At 28.9% G+C, this 20,460-nt stretch overlaps 1 protein-coding gene across 2 annotated transcripts in view; it reads left to right on the top strand.

Annotated features, from left to right (window-relative positions):
* Positions 1-20,460, top strand: part of LOC103580443 (agrin) — a 231,031-nt gene that overhangs the window by 42,691 nt on the left and 167,880 nt on the right. For both annotated transcript variants that reach the window (XM_053739365.1, XM_053739364.1), the window contains exon 3: positions 14,562-14,594. In XM_053739365.1, the coding sequence (XP_053595340.1) occupies positions 14,562-14,594 (33 nt within the window). The remainder of the gene's footprint in view (positions 1-14,561; positions 14,595-20,460) is intronic.

Raw genomic sequence — 20,460 nt, 5'->3', positions numbered from 1 at the left:
CTTAAACTATGAAATTAGTTTATTTATTTGTTTATGTTTTATCTCGTGGAAACATTAGTGCCATTAAAAAGTACGTTGATAAAATTTACAGAAAGTTCGAATTTGTACTTTAGATAACTTTGATTGAGGGGAAAGTAAAACTCCTTCAACTACAATTGTCTTGTCAAGAGTTTGAGTATCAGGTGGTCGTCTTAGATAGTGTAAAATTTAATCCTTAAAATTTCATGATCGACTTTAGACTAATATTTGTTTTTGTATCAGTTATCAATTTATTTGCAAATAACGTAAGGTTTTAAAAGATAAAAGTAATTGACAGCAATAAATTTAGTTATGTATTTGACCTTTCCTTCATAAATTTTGTGTCTAAACTAAAATTTCCTTTTTAGACCCTGTGAACCAGCCCCGAAATCGCCTATTGTTTTTGAGCTCAAGAAGTGCGAAAACATTATTGTCGCTATATTTTCAAGATCTTTGAGCTTAACAATACCTTTAAATACATTGGAATTTTCGAGCCCAAAAAAAGTAACATTTCGTAGTAATTTCCAAAAATTCAAGAAATTGCAAATAACTACTAAGGATCGTTTTTTAAAAATTTGCTCACGATTATGCTTGATGAATTCAATGTTTTCGGACAGAAATAATCCAGATGAAGAGTGACGTGAACTTTGAATTAAACCAGCGAGTTGATGTATGAAACATCATCATTTAAACTAACGAACCAATTGCCATCATTTATGTAGCAATCATCAAACACTATGAAACCTGAGCGCCGATATTATTTTTGAAATATATGAGGAATTACAATGTGTATTATCCCAAAATAATGAAATCCATTATTATTCATGCATTCATGAATTATTATTTTTTTAAGTTTTTACCGCCAATATTCTTCGAACTAATTAAGCGATTTTGATGTTTCATGCGGATTCGACACAGTTACAGCTTTCAATGTTGAAACATTATTAGTATCAATCGATTTTGTGGTTTTTGACTTGATTAAAAAAAAAGAAACACTTATTTGAAATTCTTTCGACGATGGAATCACTTAGACAATTAATTCGATTTTGAAAATTAGGGTCGCATTTGACGCAGCTCACAGAGCTTTGGAGCTGATGAGATTTCGAAATCAATCCATTAAATATGCTAAAAAATATCGAATACAACCGTTTTTCAAAAAATTTTAATTTTGGAATATTTCGTAACGTATTGTACCAATCAAGCTGAATTTCTCACAGAACCTAGGAATTAATAAGTAGTTTCGAATGTCACCTTAAATATCTAAGTCCGCTCATCGGTTCAAAAGTTAAAATATTTGCATACGTATGAAAGTACGTATATACACCCATACATACACGAATATTCTCTTGAAAATAGTCAGGATAGTCGGCATGAGTTACATAAAATATAAAATCCTAAAATATATCATGTCTCATTAAATTTTATTAAATTAGTCTTTTTTGTTTTCCTCGAAACCGTTATATTTTATTTCAAATTTTGACACTGACGCTGTTGTACATCTTTGGTAGAAAGCCGAAACAGAAAAAACTACTAGTAAGAAATTAGATGAGGGCTTTGACATAATACACCGACAGCTTGACCTTTATGTGTTTATTGTAAGCGATTAAAAAGAATGCGAATGGTGATATTCAATGGGGTTCTATTTGACGAAAATCAGGCTTAATCAAAGAAAGGATAGAGTCGATTCGTCGGGTCTTTTACCAGTGATCGTGTAAACGTACTAACGTACATAAAGAAAATGTATTATGAACGTACGGAAAAATAACTTTTCGAACTGCCCATTATAGTAAATTGACTTAAAACACCATCGGACATTACTTAGTCTTGTCTTTAAAGTCAGCGGCTTATTACAACATCTAAGTGTATGACATAAAATATAGATACGATTCCGTGTCAGCAAAACGGTCAGGCGTCACTAATCGTTTTGATGAAACAATAGAGTCCCGTAAGCCTATTTCTGCTTCAAGTACGTAATATACGTGCAGTCTTTATTTAATTATAATGAGAATACTAATCACTCGAATGTTTAATGAATAGAATGAAGCCGTAATAAAACAATGGAGAAAATAATCGGGTTTAAACCTTAAAAGCATACTCTGTTTTATTAGATGTTTTTTTTTAGTGATTAAGATTTTGTAAAAATATTTCTAACAATAAATAATTGCTTTTTTTTTGTCATTTCAAAGGTTATAAGGACATTTCGCGTTACTAAAACCATAAGGGCGTATAAAAAAACTTTTTTGCTTCAATCAACGTAAAAATGTTGACAACATTAGAATCTATTGAAAAAACGAAAGAAATTTTTTTTTTGTTTTACGCCTTTTTGGTTTTAAGAAAAAATTTTTTTAAAATCATAAGGGCGTATCCTGTTTTTTCGATTTATTATCAATTATAGGTAAGAGTAAGAAAAAAAATTGCCAGCGTAATAAAAATTATCACTCCACAATTTAATTTATATGAACAAATATTTATTTAAGTGAAAAAACAAATAAAAAATAGAGAAAAAATAAATTCATCAGGGTATTAGTCCTATACCATCTCCATCGTCAGAATCATCTGTAGCTAAGAGTATGAAAAAAATTTTTTTAATTTTTTTTAGAACATAACTTGACAATAATAAAAAAATTTATAAACTATTACCATCGCTGAAAATTAATCTTTAATAATATTGATAATATTTTTGTGGGACGGTGCCTGATGCACAAAAATGATTTAGGTCATTAAACTTGCTTTGATATATTGGTATTCTAGAACCATAACAATTCTCAAGAACAACGGTAATTGATTTTTGAAAATAAAAAGAAAAAAAAAAAACAGGAAACAGAAAATGAAACTTTGATTGAAAAATGAAAAAATGCACCTTTGAAAAATTGAACAATCTAAATGTGCATTTTTTTAATTTGATTAAATTAAATTTCACAGCACTCATAGAATTTAGAATTTTTTCGTTCCCGAATTATACATATTTTTTACATTAATTGTTGAATTAAAAAAATTGTGACAAACTTAAGATTCGATCAAAATTAAATAAAGAAATTTGGTTTTTTATTCAAATAAATATTTGTTCAGATAAATTAAGTTGTGGAGTGATAATTCTTATTACCCTTGCAATTGTTTTTCTTACTCTGACCTATAATTAATAATAAACCGAAAAAATAGGATACGCCCTTATGACTTTAAAAAAATTTTTGCTTAAAACCAAAAGGGCATAAAACAAAAAAATTTTTTTTTTCGTTTTTTCCATAGATTTTAATGTTTTCAATATTTTTACATTGATTGGAGCAAAAAAAAAAAATTTTATACGCCCTTTTGGTTCTGCAGAACCAAAAGGGCGTATATTTTGAGATACGCCCTTTTGGTTTTAGTAACGCGATTTGGTAGGGAAAGGGGGGGGGGCAAAATGGGCCTCTTAAGAAATGAGGGCTTATATGTAATATAAATGTCAGCCCTTTTTGCCCCATTTTCCCCTGGTAGGAGAGGGGGGGGGGCACTTAAAATTTTGAGTGCAAAATAGGTTCCTTAAATTTTGCCCCCCCCCCTTCCCCTATTTACCTATATTTAGGCTCACCATATTTCTCAATGTTACAAGTGCTCATACTTTGAATATCCATAAATAAAATTTTTCCACGTATTCTGGTATACGGCGGGTTAAATTTTTGTAAGTGTTTTTGTCTTCAACACTAGATATCTATCCGGACCTTGCATCTCGGATGTCAAAAATCTAGAAAATGACTTAAATATTGGTAATTTTCAAATATATAATTTAAATTTTTATATAATACCGCAAGATTGACAGTAGTGGACTAACTAAGAGTTGCAATACTTTTTTAACTTTTGTAATACCTGAAAAATGGCATATTTCTGTCATTTCTATACTTTTATAGTGTAATAGCTCACCTAACATTTCGATGCAAGTAGTTTGGATGGTATCCTCTCCCCTTTACTTGTATAGTGTTGGGTTGAAGACCGCAATACGGTTTTAAGCCGGCACGTACTAGTAGAGGATGTTGTCTAAGGCAAGAGTACGTTACCATAGCCTTTTTGACGAGTCCGCTAACGTACTCAGGATGAAATTACATATATTATGGCACAAGGGCATATATTTTAAGTTTTGGTGGCTGACTTAAGAGTCAATGCATAAAATAATAAGAATATTATGTCAAATAGCGCAGTATAGCACAGAACATTGAAAAAATGTCAAAGAAATTTAATATATCATGTTTATACCTTTAGCACAAACACACAAATATTGACGCTTATTGTATACTCAATTGAGCAAATATATCGTTAATCCGCTGATAATTGCATAGTGACCAACTTGGTTTCAATGCTAATTGTCTACAATAAGGTTTCTTGCACATTAGAATTAAGGTGAGCCCCACTTCTAAACAATTACCAAAAATATTTGAGGATTTGCATGGATTACTTTTTAAAATTTTGAATTTATCAACTATTTTGAATAACAGTAAAATATGTCCTACCATTTCTATTTACTCTATGTCATCATACTTTTTATGTGATAAAGCCAGTAATCAACAAGACTTCGAAAATGCTTCCGGTAATTTTTGGCAATTTGATATCTATTCAAGTAACTGAGTAGAACCGAACCCGAAAAAATAAAAGCAATGATAAATTATATTAAATTATTATTCTGCAATGAAATTGGTTCACTGATGGAATAATAATTTCTTTAGGCAAAAATAGAAGTTAAAATAATAAATTATTGAAGGTAATAAAGTACATTGAATTTCCAATAGTATGTTATGTTTAATGCAAGACCCTTCATTATTATATTAATTTTTTTGAATCCAAGAATTAAATTATTTATAATCCTATTATTATCATTAATTTAAAATACGTACCGGGATTGAGTTTTATACTGTTAAATTTTTATTATTTGAAGGAATAATTTAATAAGATCTTTCAAAAGTTATGTAAATTTCAATACGAAGGTAGCAAGTTCGTTGGAAGTGAAATAACTGGAAAAAGTGATATATCTAGTAAGGGGAGATGAAATTATTCTTCCAAATAAAAGTTATCGATATTTTACTCGGATGGCTTCACGAACTTGGTGCGATAATCAGAAAAGATAAAAATATTAGACTGAAGATCGTTAAGGGAAAATTTAACAATATTCAAATGAATCAATAACTCCCATCTTTTTTTTTATTCAAATTTAGCTATCCCTGATAATAAAAAAAAAAAAAAAATGACAATCTTAATTATATTTGGAAATTATTAATTTTTCACAATTTTCTAATGCACTTAATGAGTTTTTCACTTCCCGCTAAGAAAATTTAAACTTTTCGAAAAAAGGGAAGTTATTGGTTTTGGTCTGATTATCGAAAACCGAGTTTTGACCAGATCTCGAAATTTTCAGGTCTTAAAAAACACTTTTGCTTATTTACAAGATGATGTCCGAGTGTGTGTTTGTGCGCATGTACGTACATATGTAAATATTCTATAACTTTTGAAGGGATTAACCGATTTAGATTTTTGATGTGGTATTCAACGTGGCTTATCGATTTCTAGATTTTTTAAAATAATTACCATTTATTTGTAAAATTCGTTTTGAAATATTCAAATATTAATTTTTTTGAAAAATGTTTTACTTAGATAACTTTTATCATATTTTATGGATTGATTTCATTATCTAATCAGATCTCAAACTGAGATTCGCATCGTATGCCGCCTTAACCATCAACATCAAGATCATTTGTTCCAGAGATATTAATGACAAAAACATCTCAAAAAAGTGTTATTTTTTTTTTTTTAGATAACATCAGAAATGTTGAACTACACGGAGAAAAAAAAACAGTAACCATTGCTGCGCAGAACAGTAATCCAATCAATAATCGTGTTTGGGCAAAAGATTCAGTACAGTAAAAACACATTTTACTATACTTATATTTATCTAATTGACTGGATTACTGTGCTGCGCAATTATTGCTCTTTTTTCTCCGCGCAATAGACTTCAATTTTTTAAGCATTAAAGGTTAAAAATATATGTCGAATACTGTATTGAACATCAAAATAGATTGATTAGTTCAAATATATCAGTGACGAATTCGCCTTATTTTAGACTGAACTGGCTTACTTAGTCACGATTTAAGACAACCAAGTCTAAATCAATTTTTTTTTTTTACCGAGGAATTTTTCGACTTATTCTTGATTTCTTAAACTTTTGTAGATCAAGGCAAGATATGCCATTTTTTGTGCTCAAAATTGTGTTCAAGATACTATTTTTCAGCCCCTTGAAATTAAAAAGATCGAGAAGCTTTGGATTGGCTCAGAAGATAAACCGATTTTCAGATTTATTATTTTTTTTTTTTTTTTCATAATTAAATATCGAATGTTTTTCCATTTCCATAATTGTAAGTCAACGCAGTGAATAAAAAATATTTCCGTTGATTTTATTTCTCAAAGTATTTCTATAAATAAATATCATTATTTACACGTTATCCACGTTGTTAAACACATGAAAATTTCTGTTTTAAAACCTCTTTAAAAGTCACGATATTATAATGATCTTCTCTTTTATGATGTTTTCTTATCATCAGTACTTCGACATAGGATGTTATGTTATTTATATATACATATTTGTAAATAATATTTCAAAATTTTAACAAGAAATATACATGATTTTTTACGAAGAAATACAATTTATTATTTTTTTAGGACTCTTAAATTTCGTGACTGTTAATTATTATTATCGACAACAGAAGAATAATTTTTTAATTTCAATTCACTTGGAAGTTATTCAATGGTATATGAAATTAATGACACGAAACAATTTATTTTTTATTTTAATATAAAATAGAAAAACCAACTTTGAATTTTGATCTTTGACATAAAATGGTTATAAAAGATATGATATATATGCAGGAACTTCTGTTTTTTTAGTAGAAAAAAAGATTAAAACTTGTGTAATATTCAAGACAGTAAGTAGAACATTAAACTATATACATTGTTTTTATACTTGTTTTATGTTTTAGTTATTTAACATGTATGAATAAACTTTTTATTGATTAAGCTAGAAAACTTTTATCAAAACATACTTTTTTAAAGATATATACTATTAAAAAAAAAAATCTCGAAAATGGTTGATCCTGCGGGCCAGTCCTTAAACTTTTCGCTGTTCTCGAGCTCTTCGAGTCTGAAAAAAATTATTTTTTGCTTTGATCTCCAAAAATTCAAAATACCAAAAATAATTCGAAAAATTATGTTAATTGTTATTTTGTAAATTTTTCGTCATCGATATCGTTTGAACTAATTAAGCGATTTTGATGTTTAATGCGGCATTAGACGAAATTTTTTAGCCTCTCACTCACTTTTGAAATTTTTTCATCAACGATATTTTTCGAACAAATACTCCGATTTTGTTGATTAACGCAACATTCAATGAGAATTGTTGAGCCTTAGAGCTGGTTAAATTTGGAAATCAATCCATAAAGTATGATAATAGTTATCCGATAAAAACGTTTTCTCAAAAATTTCATTTCTGAAATAGTTTAAAACGTACTTCAACGATCAAGCTTAATTTTTCACAAAATCTAAAAATTAATAAACCGCTTTGAATACAACCTCGAAGATCCAAATCAACCGATCCGATCAAAAGTTATAGAATATTTTCATACACACGTGCGTACAGACACATATATTTACTCTCGAAAACCATCTTGAAAATAGTCAGAATTGTTTCGTAGAACTTCATAACGTTAACATCTGATGAAAACTTTTGAAAATCGGGCCGAACATAATAACTTTTCAAATTTTTCGAAAATCGCCAATTTTATTGTGGGAAGCTGTAATTGAAGTGTTCGTAAAGCACACCCAGCGTTATTGTGCTGGGGGCATATAAAAATACGATCTAGATAACGACTAAACCAGGAAATTCCCAGTGTCTTCAAGATAAAAAAGGTCATTCGGCAGTCGAAATGGAAGTAGATTTTTCATTATTTATTTAATTATTTTAATCCGTAAGGTAGGCGGTGGCGTTTCAAGGTTCATCTAAAGCTTATAAGATCAATTATATTTATTCTTGTCAATTTTGAAAAAATACTTTATGTATACTTTAATGTTGAGATTTTAGAAGTGTTACACGGCAGTAATCAGAATTGGAACAGTTACATGAATTTATGAAAAAGTGGAAGAACAAATGCAACAGCTTAATTTAATAAATAAATAGGTAATTTTCGTTAAATATAAAAAAAATAGAGCTGAAATATGAAGCTCATCAGATAAGCTACATAAAAGTACTAACAGGATTCAACTATTATGTATTACTTGAAAGTTATTAAATGAGAAAGTAAAAAAAAAAAAATGTTTTTTTTCTATTTTTCTGTAAATTTTGAGATTCATCAAAGTATTTGAAAAAATTATCTTGAGTGTAAGCAACATAGCTTAAATTAAAGCAAATCGAATGAACATAAAGATTCAATCACCAAGAATAGATTATCTCTTTAAGATAAAAAATCATTTAAAGATAAATCAAGAAAAGTTGAATTTTTAGAAAAATTAAAAAATTTTTAAACGGCTGTAACTTTTAAACTTTTTGGTCGATTTAGCTCATCTTCGAACTGAACCAAGCTCTTTAGCTAAAGAATATGTAAAAAAAAGTTCATCAAGATCGCTACAGAATTGTGGACGCTATCGTGGGAGAACTGCGCGTTATATCGAATATATATATATATATATATATTAATACATATATAAACTTTTTCACCAATAGTATTTTTTGAACCTACTTGACTCAAATATATAGAAAATGTTAACATTTTTGTAAAGTTGCGTCATGAGCACAAATACAACAGTTAGATTTTTATAAAATCTACTAAAAATTAGTTGTTGAAATTTCGTATTTTCAGAATTAGGTAACAAATAAGCAATTTTTTTAATTTTCGTTGAAGATCATTTTTGAACAAATAAAGTGATTTAAATAGTCTTATTGGCAATAAAAATAGTTAAATAAGATGATTTTCATGAAAAACAGAATTTTTCGACAATTTTGACAAAATCAAAATTTTGATTATTCTTTTCGAATCCTTCCTGTATAGGATCGTATTAAAATCAATAGCTTTCCAATTTTAAGAATTTCAAATTTTTTAAATTGTGAGTTAAAATAATTAAGGCAGATTAAATAAGTTAAATGTGGATGAATAACAACTTTCTATGTAAAAGCATTGTAGAAAATTTTAAATCCGACAGAATTGCTTCGCTTACAACGAAATATAAGATCAACTGCTGGCTAAACGATTATTTGGCATTTAATGAATACCCAGGGAGTCTACTAGTGACCTCAGTTATAATAAAAAAAAAATTTATATATATATATATATATATATATATATATATATATATATATATATATATATATATATATAAAATTAAGTATTGCACAACGAGGGTAATGAAACAGAAGGCGTCGTACATTAAATAGGAGGAAGAGCATTTAGAGATTTCATAATATGAAGATAGAAATGGTTTGGGCGTTGTGAACATTTATATTATTGTATTTAATAAAATACGTCCATTAAGAAGATTACGAATTTCTTACTCCAAATGTTTTTATAGTTACTGGTAGGAATACAAGAAGTCAGTAATAATTACATTTAGTAAATATTTTGTTTATTCTTTATCTTGTGAAAAAATGGTTATGTCAAGAATTCCATTTTATAAAATTATTTTTTGTATAGTATAAGATAGTTTTCTGTAGAAAATTAATGATAACAAAAGACAAAGAAATAAACAAAAAGAGAACTTTTTTCTTAAATAAAAATGTAGTAAAAGTTAATTCTTTTATTTGGTTCATATCCTACAAAGGGTCAAGACTAACAGCATTAAGACGCACGAAAATTTTGTATCTATAGTACTAAAAACTAACGACCACCTACTTTTACTTACAGTGAACAGTAGTATAAAAGAAACAAAGAAGAATATAGTGTGAAAAAGTTCTTTTTATCGTTTTTTTTACGATTGCATTGATCGAACTTGCAGTATTTTAAAAGGCTCATCAAAATTTGCATTTAAAAATGTTTTGGTATTAAATTGTATAACATCTTTAAATTAATTTGGGTACTATTTACCTAAATAATGAGTTTTTTTGTGTCTCGTAATTCAAACAAACTTCAAGCGGTCACAAAAAGCGGTCACAGAATGTATAGATTCAAAATGAAATTTATATATTTTTGGTTAACTCACAAAATTGTTGCAATAAGGATGAAAAAAAAAAAAAAAAAAAACGTAACGGATTCATAATTCGAACACTGATAGATTTTTTTGGTCCGCAACAGTATAGCACTCAGCGATGTACCACAGACATGATTTTGTATAGTTACAAAAAATCCTCAGCTATTTTGAAACTTGTATAATTAATTAATTCACTTATAGTGGCGCTACTTAGGTTTCACACTACCAACAACGTCATTGTAGAAACAACTTTCTTAATCTAACTAGTTATTTTTATCGAGCTGAGAACACTAAATTTCGTCTATGGTCAAATAAGAGTCGTACAAAATAGCATAGAGTGAGACCCCACTGGGTGAGACTCCTCCGTTAAGTGTGTCTATCATATAGCCCACCTCAGACGCCGTATTGGAAAGTACATATTAGAATTGTTATGTACTGAAACAGGTACAGGGACGAGTCACTGCGAGAGGTGCGAGTTGAATAAGGCCATCTCGTGGAGTGAAGCCGAACCACCACATATATATAGATATTTGGTTATAATAATATTTTCGAGTTCGACAACATCAAGAAGCTCTGGGTTTGACTTGCCGTGTCACCTGTTCCACAGGTTTTTTTTTATTGAAATTGAAATATTAAATTTTTAATACGAAACCATTATTTGAAATAAAAGCCATAAACTCCCTCCATTGAAAACAAATATAAATGCTTCTATCATAAAACGAGTATAAATATTTGTATCGTAAAAAAAGTAATAAATGTCAACTCCGGGCCAACAAATATGATGGTAGAAATAATCCATTTGATATGTTCCAAAAAAATCGTTCGTAGCTGTAATAGTTGTATTCGATAATTTAATTTTTTTTTAGAATTCATAAATCGTTAAGCAGACTAGCCGTGTAAAATAAAGAAAAAAATCGGGGCGTTGGTTGGCCCTACTGACGTTTTTTTTTTCCATGTATATAACTTAAGAAACAAAAATTGGAAACAGTGCGACTCAACTTATGCATTTTCAAAAATTTGGGTAAAAAAAATGATTCTTAACTAAAGATAAGACATCTCTAAACAAATAAATCAGCAAAAATTTTTAGTTCTTTAACTTAAAAATTGTGTGCATAACTATTATAAAAAAGGATCAACTGTTTTAAATAATGTATAATGTCACTTATCTTTGATACTTAATACAAAGAAATAGCAAAAATGATCTTACAGAACTGATAAATTTGTCATTAATCAAGTTATAATATCGAAACGGTAGCGATTCTACTAGAGTGATATGCAACTAATGCAAAGAAATTGTTGACTCACTTCATATTTCACATTTATTTTTTATTACATAGCTTAAAAATAAATTTAAAAAATCTAAAAGTGCACACCTTAAATCTTCATGTTATAAAATGATTAATTAATTTAGTTTTACAAATTATCAAAGCGCGTATGAATCCTCTGTAAGAATCTGAAAAAAAAAATTTTTATTTTTAACTAACACGAAAAATTTTTTAACAGTACAAAATCGATGACTCTTTTCAATTTTATCAAAAAAAGAAGTCTTAATTAATAAACAAAGTAAGAAAACTAACCTAACAACAAATCAGTGCACTGAGTTGTCACAAGATATAATATCTACACATACTTACATCCCAATCGACCAATCAATATTTAAAAAAAAAAAATATAAAGACAATTCAACTTGATGAAAACGGTGAAAACTCTTCAGGTGAGAATTGAGCACTTTCAATGATTTTCGTTGAAGTATGCAGTGGTTAAACATCTAATACTTGTTTAATTCATTTTCAAACCGAACTCATTTGTACAGCAAATTCATAAAACCAAATCTGATGGAAGACTGACATCAAGATCCTTTCATGTAGATGGTACTATAAGGACCCTCAAAGAGAAACTCTCGTAAGTTTAACGTCAGTATAATCGAATCGAAACACTAGAGTAGCTCAATCAATTAAATTTCAAGATATATATATATATATATATGACATTTACCACAGACACTCAAATATCGATCGATTATCAATTCGGCAATTTTCGTAGTCAGATCGAATATTGTCAGTTTTTTTTAAATTTTCTTTCGTGCATGTGTCGTTAAAATTTACCAGCTATTTTTCGGTAGCCGTTACCGATTAATTTGGTAGCTGCTACTGGAAAATAATTGTTAGCAGCTACCGATTATTTTTTTACATGTAAATTATTATTATGAGTTTGGCAATCGTAATGAGATAACACACTTTCGATCATTATATTTACTCATTGCCTAAATACTATTTTCTATTATGTATCATTACTGTGTACACGCACGTGTTCGACGCTTTTTTGAAAAAGAGATCACGTCGGATTCGCTAATTTAGCAGTAAAGGTATTATTAAATATGAACTAAATTAACTATCCAATAAAATAGTATTCCGGCAAAAAGTAAATATAATTATCAGAAGTGCGTTAGGTCACTAAAATTGCTAAAATCATAATAATAATTTATGCGGTGTACGGACACAAGCATGAAAGAAAATTCAAAAGAAAAACCGATCATAATCGATTCAGCTACGGAAATTGTCGAATTGATTATTGATCGGTGTTTAAGTCTCTGTCGCAATCGCCATATATATACATAAAAGACTTGTAATAGTATAACGTTTGAAAGGGTAACACACAACAATTTCAGTTGAGGATGAGGTTGACTGTTCCAGCCGCGGCTGAAGATAGATATCACGCGACGCCTGAAATCGTGTGTTGTTCCGTGCTTCACACTATATATTTTAAAATAACTTGCATTCAAATTAACAATGTTTAGAGTCAATCAACACGAGGCAATTTAAAATAATAGGGCGTGTACACATTCAACTGTCAACTCGATTGTTTAGAATGGCATATGATTATTTTGAGTTTTACTATAAAAAGTAATTCTGGCAGAGCTAAAATGGAACGAGAAAGCAATTTAACGTACAGAAACGAAATATTTTTTGCTCTAGAGAAAAAACCTGAGGTTCACAATTTACTGAATTGCATTGGTCTGAAATTGGCTTCTTTCAATTGGCTAAATATGCTTTTAAACTCGTGATTTCAATGCACGTAATATGAAAAAATGTATTTTTCAAGATTATTTGCGGATGGTATTATAACTAAAGTGTAACTTATAGTGTGTTGTGTAGTAAGAGATGAAATAAGACAATTTGAGACGAGAGTGAAGTTGACATAACCCGAAGTCAAAATCGTGTTTTGTCCCGTGTCACACACCATATTTATCACAATATCTGCATCGATACTGAGAATTGTAATGTCTGCAGACAATGAAAACAGGCTAATTTTTGACCTATAGTAAACTATAAAAAAATAATGCTGTATTTGAAATATGCAAATTTAACAAGGGGAATCGTGGCTTTTTTATTAATTTATTAACTTTTTTTTATTTGAGCTCATATTATTTTTTTTGTTTTCCAAAGACGACTGTCAGTTCGATTGCACTCTCGAACCATGTTTAAGGTCATAGGCAAAACTATAGTTTTTGTAGTCTCTTTGAACAAATTTCACGGCGTGTTAAATATTTATAGATTAATTGCTTATGGAGTTTTGTTATTTTGCAAGTGTGTTAATTTCAACTACACACTTGGTTTTAGAGTATAATTATAATCATTACATGAATATTCAAAGGTTGACAATAAACAAATGCGATTCCGATAGGAATGATATAAAATCAGAAAATTTAGCGGGCAGAAACTAGACGTTTCTTGCTCTGAAAAGAAAGCAGCGATTTTTAACCGACTGAATCACATAGGCTTGAAATTGGTTCATTTCGACTGATAAAACAGGCATTGAAACTCTTGACTGAAAAAAATAATCGGTAGCAGCTACTGATTGGCAATCGGTAGCTGCTACCGATTATTTCGGTAATGACTATCTATTATTTCGGTAACAGCTACCAATTTTTTACGGTAATCAGTAATGACTACCGAAATAATCGGTAGCTGTTACCGAATAATCGGTAGCCATTACTGAAATAATCAGTAGCAGCTACCGATTATTTTTTTCAGTGTTAGATTTAACGTAGTTAAAACGAATATTTTGGTTACAGCACTTGTGTATGTCACAAATAACGATAAAATTTTCTACGATTTTTTTTTTTTTAATATTGGGATATTAGTTAATACAAAGGATTCAAGTTTTCGAAACCTTGTTATTTTATTAATACTTGTCTACATTCTATTTTGACGGACCCTCTCTTACATTTAAAATATATATAACAATGTCCATATTTTCACACAATAATTATTTCCTTAATTTTTCCATGAGCATTTATGCATGAAATCTGTAAAAAATTAACTACTAACTTTTAATATCCTTGCTTGTTTCAGGTAAGGATCAAAGTTTCATCAGTAATAACGCGGGTAAGTTTAATTCGAAAGGATTTTACTGTAGTTATGAATTTAGGTTATGTATTCACGGATCGTGTGAGTTAGGGAAACTAAAAAAAAAATTAACAATTTATTTTTCGAGGCGAAATAAATATTATTTATTTTAAATTAATTATATAAAAATAAATCGTAGAAAATAATATTTCTATACGTCTTTTCACACTTTTGTTGAAAAAAAACTATTGTTTGAGAATGTAAAATCTTGATGAAAGTTAATTCAATTGGGACAAATGTGTTTGAACAAAGAATCTTACAGTATAGAATCAAAGAGTTAAGTGAACAAACTGTGAGGTACAGACGGATAAGAACGGTAAATTGCGAGCAATCTAACTGATTAAGCTTTGCGGGTGTAATCCCAACGGCGTTTCGACCGATACTGTTCATGAACCAAAAGCGTGAAGGATGAGCGACCATCGCGTGATGAAAAGAGAACAAATACCGCAAAGAATCAAAGTCTTGTCGGACGAAGGATTTTGAGCTTAATGATTACGACTTTTGGGTAAAGCTTGAATGTCGTACGATATGTACATGTTATTTAGGACTAATGATGTAATAATTCTACTCAATTTATATATATACATTGGTTTTACTTTTCTTGTTCCGGAAAATTTTATCATACACGGAGAAAAATAGAAATAAAAAATATACGAATTTTTACTATGTTGTCGATCAAACTTGAAACAGAAAGTTCAGTCACCAAAAAAATATCACGCTGTACTGTAATTATTATTGTGAGCCTCTAAAAATTTTGTATTCTCTACTATAATTTATATTTTAGATGAATAATTTTCATTACAATTTATCAATAAGTTTTAAGTGTTACGATATTTTTTGTAGTGCAGTATAATAATTTTTTGACGACTTAATTCCTTGTTTCAAGTTTGGTCGACAGCATACTAAAAATTAGTACATTTTTTTAGTTAATTTTTCTCTATGCAGCTTTAGAAGTTTAAATTTTTTTCAATTTTCATTGTCTACACGGAGAGAAAATTATGGTAACAGTTACAATATATAATGGGAATGGTTCCTATAATGCATAGCAACCGGTTTTTTTAAAATGTTGATTATAGGAACGGCACCCATATATATTATGGTAATCATTTTTATAATTATGGGTACCATTCCTGTATGGTATCGGAATAGTGCCTATGGAATTATGGTAATCGTTACCATGTAACTATGATAATGGTTACCATAATATTTGGGACTGTTATCATGATGACATGAATTGTTCCCATACTTATGGGAACTTTTCCTAAAAGTATGGTTCTATATCCCATAATTCCAAGTAATCATTACCATAACAGTTACCATAATTTTCTCTCCGTTTAATAATCACACTTAGAAATTTAAATGGAATCCTATGATGTATTCAGTGGGATTCCCTTGGATTTCCATAAGATCTTATAGGATTCTACATACATTACTATCTGGTATTGTGAACACAATACATTTTTCTTGTGGATTCCTATGAATTTTTCGGCCAACTCATATTAATCATTTTTATTGTATTGCATGGAAGAATTCAAGACAATATTGAGACTCTAAAAATGTGATGTAGAGTCATGTGTGGCAAATTTGTGCAGTGGATAAGCGTGCGCGGCCCCATGAATTTCAGTTCGAAAGTGCGCACACTTACTAACAGCACACATTTGTCTCACATGACACTAAATGAATCGATTTACTCTTCTTCAGTTCTTCTTCTTTAGTTGTAGGGTTTAAGGTTATATAAATTTTCATGTAATTTTACTTGGAAGAGAAAAAAAAAAAATTTGCCAACACAATACTTGGTCAAAATTTTCTATTGATTGAAATGAAAGCGAATACCTTAACTTTAAGTCATAATTAGGGGTGTGCAAATACTCGAAACTTCGAATTATTCGAGATGTTCGAATAGTTCGAAAGGTTCGAATAGTTCGAAAGATTCCAATAATTCGAAAGGTTCGAATAATTCAAAAGGTTCGATTAGTTCAAAAGGTTCGAATAGCTCGAAAGAACTCCCTAAAAACATATAGAAAAAAATATTTTTTTTAATTTACCGTTAAGTTATGACCTCTATAATGTTTTTATCATATTTTAGGCCAATATGTGGGGGAAAATGGACCACTTAAAAAAATTGTAACGAAAAAATTAACTAAACGAAAAATAAAAAAAATAATTTTTTTTGGGTGGTCCATTTTACCCCATATATTGGTCTAAAATATGATAAAAACATTAGAGGTCATGACGGAAAACGAAAAAAAAAAATTTTACCTAATTTTCGAAGGGGGCCCTCGTGCCCCAGGTTCCCCTAATAGTTTTTTGATTTAACAAAGTCATAAATACTAAATTTCTTAGATACAATAATATTATTTACCGAAGATTCGGAAAAATTTCGAACTATTTGAATCTTTCGGACTATTCGATATTCGACTCGAATATCGAATCGAATCTAACTATTCGACTCGATTCGATTCGAACAAGATTCGCACAGCCCTAGTAAAAATATTCTCTGGAATAAGAAGATACGAAAAAACGTCATTTTATACAAATCTATAAATATGTAAAAATTAATTTGTATTTACAGATATGAAACGTAAAATTAATTTAAATAAATCACTCATTACGTAAAATTAGAGTGATAACATAAATTAAATAAGTAATTTCTCTGTTGTACATTTCTCTATTAATTTGTGTTATTATAGGTTATTTACTGAATAAAATATACACACACATTTGTTTCTACAGGTTATTAGTGTGAGCAATGCTTATAATTCTATTGTGGCGTGATTTCCAGTTTTACTAGTCAGTTTCCGGTTTAAATCGAGTGTAAACCTGATTTTTGCTACTCAGAAAATCGTACGATTTTATAAAATTGTAACCGAAAACATGATAAGTATTTATAAGAAACAATGTGCATTTTTTTAGGGTGTCAATTTGTCTCTCGGAAATTATAAAACATTTTAAACTAATGGAAATATTTATTTGAGCCGAATAAGATTTATTAATAGTTAATAAATGATGTATTTGAAAGCTTAATCAAATAAATATTCATTAATAGTTAACAAGTGGTTTATTAAATGAGATTAATTTGAGCCAAATAAATATTTATTAATAATTAATAAATTTCTTATTTAAATATAAGGAAATTGAATGACAAATGAAGCTAATGAAGTAGGGTTATGACAAGCAATTTACAGTATACTGTATATACCATTTAATTTTAATTTTTTCAAGTGAATAATACACACAGTAATTAATTTTAATTGATTATAACAATCATTATTCAAAATATATAAGAAAATGAAATACTATAATTTTATAAAACAGCATTAAATCACACGTAACGAACGACTTAGACTAGACAGTGTATTGAAAGGTACTAATAACAGATAGTGGCGCTGTAGTCAAATATTGTGGTGATGTTTACTCAGATATGAGATTTATTAACTATTAATAAATCTATATTTAGGGCTAACAAATACTTATTTCAGCTAAATAAAGTATTATTTGGCTGAACAAAATGATATATTTGAATGCAATAAAATTTATTTGACTCAAACTTATATTAATTAATACTTAATAACGTTTTATTTCAACCAAATGAGGTTGAATAACTGTTTCAAATAAATGCGTTTATTTATATCAAATAAATACTTCTATTAGTATACTATCATATTTTTATTCCTTCGCTAAATTGATATAATTGACAACTAAAAAAAAAAATTTATTTTATGATTTTTGTTTTTAGCAGTTTATGATTTTGCTCCACTATAATTTAACTTGTAAAGAGCTTTTGAAGTTTTTAGTTGTAAAAGCGAATATGAGCTTATTTTTAATTAGTACATAGAGAAATTATTCTCATTTGAAATGCTATGATGCTATAGTAACGCCAGACTATGTTGGCTACATAACGAAAATTGAAATAAACATGTTTTAATTTCCATCATGTACCCAACAGAGTCTGGTCTTACTATGACATCCTGGCATTACAAATAAGAATAATTTCTCTGGTAATACAACATAAGTAGGAGAAGGTCGGTAAAGTGGACCACCTCCACAAAACGTAATACAAAAATGTTTTTTTTTTTTTTTTTATTTCATCAAAATGAATATAGTGAAAGTGTTGCTATCTAATTCAAATGAAGAAGGTGATTTGCAATATCGATAGTAAATAAAGACGCCGAAAGAAAATTATGATCGATAAATAATTTATTCAAAATTAAAATTTTTGACGATAACTCCATTTTTCATATTTTTCGGAAATTTTTAACAGCAAAAAGTTCAAATTACTCCAAATGATTTAAAATAGCTGTTTTAAATGCAGATTATTCAAAGTTAAAAAAAATAACGTTGCCTTCGATTTTAAAACTACAGATTTTAATTTTGAGTACAATGTTCTGTTATTAAAATTTTCTTCTATAAAGGGAATGGTAGTACAAGAGAAATTGTCAACAAAAAATGTCAATATACGTAACACAGAGTTTTAAGAATTTTTATGGAGAATAGTACGCAACTTCAGCTACATTTTTAAAATGTTCTCAATAGCAACCCACTACTTTTTACACGATGTGTGTCAAGCTGGTTAGAATATCACAAAACTTGTCCATCGCCTGTAGCTAGACTTGCCCTCTGTTTTTATATTTTTTCTTTTTGCTGTATCAAACTTAGACACTGACAAGCTCAAACAAACTTTTCAAAAAACAATTAGTTGACGCTAAATTATTATTGTTTTATAAAATTCATATACTTTACTGCTACAAACAGCTAATTAAGTATTCAACAAGGAAGTAACAAATTTTCAGAGTCAACATGGAGTAAATCCGTGGTGAATCGGAGCGGATGATTTTTTATTTGTTTACTATCCTTGGAGTAAAATTCACTCCGAAGGGGAGTTTATTTTATACTAAAACTCCGGATCAAAGTACATGGAAAAAAATTTCCTGCTGCCACAACAGGATGCAGTCATGTTGCAGCGACAGGAAATGTTTTTCCGTATACATGCAAATCGAAATAAAATCCACACCACTCTGAAATCATTCTGCTAAACAGAATTTCATAATATTTGCTCCGAACATGGAGCGATTTTTGTTATAGGGTGAATTTAAATTGAAATAAAATCTATGTTCACTTCCAATTCCCTCTCGATTTTTTACAATGTAGTAAGATAATATTGAATGATATTTGTACCGTAACTGAATAACTATTTCTTAGCCACGCTGGTTTAGTATTCAATTCCCTCACCTTCACTGTGCAATCGAAGTCTCTTAAGCTGTGTTGATTTTGCATGTATTTCTCAATGTTTACTACATAAAATATTTATTCACAGAATAATAGACCATCCTATTCAAACTACATCACCGTCTCATAAAAGCAGGATGCATTACACTTTGATAAGACTCCTTCTTATCTTACGTAATACAATCTTCTATCTTTGTTTCAAAATTCACAAATCATATGATATAGTTAACTAATGTTTATTTTAATTATAAAAGTGCTATCCAATTTTACAAGTTTTGTACTTTAAGGTTAATGTCGTTTAGGCTATTTAATAACAAAATTATTTTGTAACGAGGTTGTTTTTTCTAGGTTATTTTGTCGAGGTTATTTTGTCCGAGGGCAATTTTTTACACGGAGAGATTATTATGGTAACTGTTCCTAGTACGTTTATGAAATATATCCCATACCGTTATGGTAATGATTACTTGGGATTATAGGATATAGACCCATACTTTCTGGGAAAAGTTCCCATAAGCAAATAGTAACCAATCCTATAACCACATTGTAATGGTTCCTAAGTGTATATGGGAATAAGCCCTATTCATTCTCATAATGTTTGGAAATTATTACCATATTATTA

The sequence above is a fragment of the Microplitis demolitor genome, chromosome 5 (genome assembly GCF_026212275.2).
Source record: "Microplitis demolitor isolate Queensland-Clemson2020A chromosome 5, iyMicDemo2.1a, whole genome shotgun sequence".
NCBI classification, from domain to species: domain Eukaryota; kingdom Metazoa; phylum Arthropoda; class Insecta; order Hymenoptera; family Braconidae; genus Microplitis; species Microplitis demolitor.
This window is presented reverse-complemented; position numbering and strand designations above follow the sequence as displayed.